At 31.8% G+C, this 6,100-nt stretch overlaps 1 protein-coding gene across 1 annotated transcript; it reads left to right on the top strand.

Moving 5' to 3' along the window:
- Nucleotides 1-1,356: 1,356 nt before the first annotated feature.
- LOC111920768 (cytochrome P450 76T24) lies at nucleotides 1,357-3,613 on the top strand. The gene is made up of 2 exons (XM_023916325.3): nucleotides 1,357-2,379; nucleotides 2,939-3,613. The coding sequence occupies exons 1-2, from the start codon at nucleotides 1,501-1,503 to the stop codon at nucleotides 3,551-3,553; spliced, it is 1,494 nt and encodes a 497-aa protein (XP_023772093.1). The 5' UTR covers nucleotides 1,357-1,500; the 3' UTR covers nucleotides 3,554-3,613.
- Nucleotides 3,614-6,100: the final 2,487 nt, after the last annotated feature.

The following is a 6,100-nucleotide window of genomic DNA, read 5'->3' as shown; positions in this document are numbered from 1 at the left end:
TATAGGTTATATATCCTTCTCAGATTGGCCCATGTTGCTTAAAAGAATTTGATTGGTCTGACTTGTTGAGACGAAAAAGGTTAAAGTTGATTTTGAAAGAGGAAATGATAATTGTTGCTAGTAAGGGTGATAATTATTTGGTCTGGAACAAAAAATCCCGTAAACCAAATCGAATTGAAATTGATTTCATACTAAACCATATTTGAATTTTGTTTTTGGTTTGAGTTTGAATCTCATAAATTTTAGACCAAACCAAACCGACAATTCGAATTGAATTAATTAATTTATTAAAACTTATATCTTATATTTTATATATTAAATAATCAATATAAAGTGAAAGATATTTTAGCCCTTTTACCAATTTAGGGTTTTCACTGTTCCGTTTTCACAGCTCAAAACCCTCTCGATTTCACGATTCACACGTACACTCACTTTTCGTTTTCATTTTCATCTACGAATCATAGAAACTTTAGATCTTTATGTTTGAACATCTGTAATTTATGTTTGGAAAATTATAACATTAGTTTTTTTTAGAAATATATTGTTTCCTCGGTTTCCAAACCGAATTCAATTAGTCTAGGGAGATCTGAATTCTATTTGGTTTAACTTTTGAATTGGACAGAAAAAAATCCAGACCGAAAAAACCAAAATATCCATAAACCAAACCGCACCTCTAATTGCTAGAACGGGGATCGTAGGATTAATAAGATGGGCTTTGGCCAAGAATGGAATTGATCCATTTAAGTCCTAGAGGGCTGGAGGATAGAAAGCATCACCTATCACTTTACTAGACGAATTCCATCTAATATTTTTTTTTTCCTTACCATTCTAAGAGCATTCACAACAGGGAGTTTAATGGAAGAGTTGAATGAGATGGCATGGTTATTTGTCATTCAATGGATACAACTCCACTATTAAGAAATGTCACCTTGGCATCCAATGGATTTGGAGTTCAATGACCATAGAACTCTTCAATAGGAAAAAAGAAAGTCTTTAAATCTTTAAATTAATATTTTTTTAATATGTTCCATTAAACTTGTAGAATTTAATGCATTGTGGGATAAAAATGAATAAAGTTGTATGGAATAATAAATAATGATGTGGCACTCCATTAAACTATAGAGTTCAATGCATTATGGATGCCCTATGTAAGCTACCGAAGCCATGAAGATAGGGTCACCGCAATTCTGGGAGAGTATTTTGATATATTTAATACAATTTTATTAACATAAATAAGTTTTGTAAGTTGTTTTTTGGTTTCTTATCATATATCCCGTAACTAACAAATCGTGAGCAAAAAGCTTATTAAAAGAAGTTTCAGGTGGATGCTCTAGTCTAATTAAGCATCAGGTATCGGTTCTATCATTCCCACTGTCGGTTCTACTTCTACACCATCACCATAGATAGATATTGCACACTGCTGCATATATGTTTCTATAAATAGACTTCATCACCCTCACATATATATTGCATACCAAGCAACGAAAAGGAAAACGGTTAATGGAGCTTCTGTTTTTAGCTCTCTCCGCCGTTATTTTCTTCTTCTTCCTCCTCCATGGCATCGATCACCACCGTAGAAGGAGACTACCGCCAGGCCCAGCCGGCCTCCCAATCATCGGAAACCTCCTTGACATTGGACCACAACCCCATGAGTCCCTAGCCAAGCTTTCCAAGAAACATGGTCCACTTATGACAATCCGATTGGGCAGCATCACCACCGTGGTGGCGTCCACACCCGATGCTGCTAGAGAAATCCTCCAACACAATGATGAGGCCTGTTCTGGCCGGATTATCCCAGACGCCGTCACCGCCTTGGACAACCATGATGCGGCGGTGATTTGGATTCCAGCCAACCACCAGTGGCGGACGATCAGAAAAGCGCTCAAGACGTACTTCACCAACCATCTAAAACTTGACATCGTTCGTGACCTTCGCCAGAACGTGATGGAGGGGATGTTAGATTTCCTTTGGGAGGCAGGGCGGAAGAAGGCAGCTGTGGACATCGGAAAGCTGGCATTCGCGGTGGCGCTCAACCAGATGTCAAACACATGCCTTTCACGGAATCTGACTAGCTATGAATCTGATGATATCGGGGGGTTTAATACGGCAGTGAAGACATTGATGGAGGTGGACGGGAGGTTTAACATCGCAGACATATTTCCGGTGCTGAAGCCGTTAGACCCGCAGGACATACGACGGCAGGCAAAAGCAGCTTATGACTGGTTCGATCAGGTTACAGAAGGTTTCATTAGAGAAAGGTTAAAACATCGACAGTCGAATAAGCTGTCGAGGTTTGGTGATACCTTGGATTCATTGCTGGACTACAGTCAAGATCATGAAGCCGACTTCAATCTCACACACATCAAGATTTTACTTGTGGTAAAATTAATGCTTTCTTCTATACCCTATTTTTCATTTAAAAAAAATGACATAATCCTAAATAAAGCAGAACTTGTCTTGGATAAAATTGGCTGATTAAAATGGTCATTAATATTTCGTATTATAAATAGAAATTAATTAATTAAAAAAATCAGATAGTTGTCATGATCAATTGTTAAATGCCTTGCATGCAAAGCAATAACAAAGATCGACTTGGCTTCTAATTAAACAGAATTAAGCTCATGTCCTGAAATGATCTTAATTAAATATAAATTTTGACCTTTTAAGTTTTTTATTGTACTGTTTGATTTCGTAAACCTATTTTACAACCAAGATTTACATAATCAAATCTTCAACAAAAATCTTTAAGATCTTATAAACTCTTTCATTAAATGAAAGAACTTCAATTTGAGATTAAAAAAAAATGCTTTTGAACAAAATTTTACGAAACGACTACTCCAAAAACTATGAAGAACTCTCTCTATAAACTCTTTCAAAACTTGAACGAGTTTAAAGAACTACGATGAGTAAACACAATATGTTGTTAAATTACATACAGGATATATTTATAGCTGGAACAGAAACGAATTCAAGTACAACAGCATGGGCTATGACTGAGCTGCTACTTAACCCTCATATGTTCTCAAGACTTCGTGAAGAAGTCTCCACAATAGTGGGAGAAGATGGAAAAATTCAAGAAGCCAAAATCTTGGATTTGCCATATTTGCAAGCTGTAATCAAAGAGACTTTACGACTTCATTTACCTGTACCTTTATTAGTACCTCATAAAACTGAAACCGAAGTTAAACTCGGTAAATATATAATACCAAAAAATACACGAATTCTTGTGAACGCATGGTCAATGGCACGTGACCCTATGTATTGGGAAAACCCGTTGACATTCAACCCAGAAAGGTTCTTCGAAAATGAGCAGATTGAGTATAAGGGCCAACACTTCAAATTTATACCATTTGGATCAGGCAGAAGAATGTGTCCTGGAATATCATTTGCTCATAGGGTGGTGAGCTTAACTGTGGCATCATTTGTGTATCATTTTGATTGGAAGCTTCCTCATGCTAGAGAAGAAATGGACATGAACACTGTTTTTGGACTTACATTGCTTCGGGCAACACCTCTAGTTGCTATCCCTTTACCCATCAAATTGGGCACATAATATCGTGAAGTTTAAGTGTGTATGAAGTTGTTAATGAATGAATGATATAAGTTTTAAGCAGTTTATGTAATTTTTAGCTTTTAATCCTCTATATCGTGTTTCATTACAGAAAAATATTGAATTGCTGCCAGCAATTTAGCAGCTAGAATTGGAAATGTCATAGCTACGAAGGTCGAAGGGATAGTGTTAGGCCCATTACGACATATGTAGATTAATTCATGATGGTTCTTTTGATTTAATTGATACCATGTGTGAGACCCATGTATTATATGGGTTTATTTAAAAAAATTAAATATGGAATTTTAACAATTTGAAAAGTTTAAATTTAAAAGAAAAACTAAGAAAAATTTTGAATTATTAAAATTAATGAGGTTTTAATTTATTGAATGCATTACATATATAAATCATTTCTAATAAATACCTTACATATATATTATCTTACATATTAAATGTGAAACTTTAATTTAATCAAATTAAAAATACAATAAAATGATAAGTGGAAAATAGAAAATTTAAAAATTCTAAAAAAATAACATGTGTCCAAATGAATAAGAAAAGGACATGTGGCAAAAAGTTCTTTATTTATTATGAATGATGATGATGATTATGATTATTTAAATGTAGTTGCTAAAATTAAATAAATTAATTGTTGATTTGATATTTTTTTAAAAAAAATATTGATATTGCGATGGTGTAAAAATAGTTAGAAAAAATAAAACTAAAAAAGTGTTAGAAAAAAACAATGACATTTGCATGAAAGTATTGGGATGTTGGGCCGTCTGTATCTCTTTCAAGAAAAAAAAACAATGACTTTGGTTTTCAATGCTTATAAAAAAAATTCAATATAATATTGAGTAATCTAGTTATTTACTTATTTATATATTCATTTGTATTATATAAATATATTCATATATTTATATATTAAAAAAGTTAATGTATATTTTATTAATACATTTAACTAATTTTTAGGGTTTAGGTTATTTTTGGTCACTTAACTTTTGATTTTGTGTTTATTTGATTAGTTAACTTTTTTTAAGTTTTACAAATTCATCAAACGTTTGTTTTTGTGCTCATTTAATCATTTAACTTTTGGTTTGGTCACATTTAGTCACCTAACTTTTAAAATTATGCTCATTTAGTCACTAAACATTTAAATTTTTTTAAATGTTTAGTGACTAAATGAGCATAATTTTAAAAGTTAGGTGACTAAATGAGCACAAATCTAAAAGTTAAGTGACCAAACCAAAAGTTAAGTGACTAAATGAGCACACAAAGTTAAAAGTTTGATGACCTTTTAAAACTTAAAAAGAACTAAGTAACTAAATGAAGACAAAACCAAAAGTTAAGTGACTAAAAATGACTCAAACATTGTAAATTAATTATTAGAAATACAATAGTATAACTATATAAGTTGGATATGTTTTAAAACATAAATATAGAAATAAAAAAAATATTATTATATAAATATAAAATATTTTAACAACTGACAGCTTACATAAAAAATAATATATTTTTGTTTATAAAGTATATCAAGTTGCTTTTTCATGTAAATTTTCTTACCAATTATTGTTTTTGATATTCTTTTTTCTTTGACTTTTATTTTCTTTTTTGAATCTCCGGTTATGTCAAAGCTTATGTGCATATTTTTATTATATTTATTTATATTACAAATAATTTTATTTATGTCAATTTATTACTTAATAATTATTATGTATAAGTAATTTAGATATTTAATAAAAAAATATAAAATGGTTGTTAATATGACAATGACCTGGACGAATTTATGCATTAGGAATGCCTAATTTTATAAAATGCATTAGAAGTTATCAAGCCGTACTAAGCCACTTGACTAGCAAATATAGATTAATCAATCTAATCATGGATTAATTAGAGATCTTAAATTATAAATTCATAAAATTTGAAAAGTTAAATATGACTAATAGCATAACAAAGTTTGTAAAACGCCACTAATTGTTGGATTATGTGTCTAAGCTCATAACTATAATTGGTATGTATTTGATCCGATAGTAGCATGGTCTTTTTGGGTTGTCTTCACCATACCAACTTGACTGGATGAATTGTGGAGAAAGAGATTAGTTGTGATTATTAATTAATATATTATAAGAATAATATATTAATTGAGAAGTCATATTATTTATTAGTATTGATCAGGAATTGATTTGGAATTAATTTGGTGATCAAAAGAGACTGATTATATTATGGGGACTGATATTGCAATTATATGATAGTTGCAAAGTTGGGCTTGTGGATCCCTAAGAAGGGATGGACGAAATCCTATGTATAGCCCACATAGATTTCATCCATAAGAGGCCTTCTGGAAGGATCTACTGGATTGCTTAAGGCCTAAGCAGAGAATTAGGGTTTTAGTCAAATACCCTAATTGCACAACTATATAAAGACCCCATGACACCTTGAAATCGGCAACTTGCTTCTAGGAGAATACCCTAGCCGATTTTGAGCTTCCTAACCTCTCTTATATTCTTCCGACTTGCTACTTGGTGTTTGTGACTCACTAGAGGTGCAACA

This window comes from Lactuca sativa, chromosome 3, assembly GCF_002870075.4.
Source record: "Lactuca sativa cultivar Salinas chromosome 3, Lsat_Salinas_v11, whole genome shotgun sequence".
In the NCBI taxonomy this organism is placed as follows: domain Eukaryota; kingdom Viridiplantae; phylum Streptophyta; class Magnoliopsida; order Asterales; family Asteraceae; genus Lactuca; species Lactuca sativa.
This window is presented reverse-complemented; position numbering and strand designations above follow the sequence as displayed.

Excerpts from the sequence above, each read along its gene's own strand:
- LOC111920768 (XM_023916325.3), top strand. The coding sequence starts at position 1,501 with ATGGAGCTTCTGTTTTTAGCTCTCTCCGCCGTTATTTTCTTCTTCTTC. Across the intron at positions 2,380-2,938 it reads ACATCAAGATTTTACTTGTG|GATATATTTATAGCTGGAAC; the intron begins GTAAAATTAATG and ends AATTACATACAG.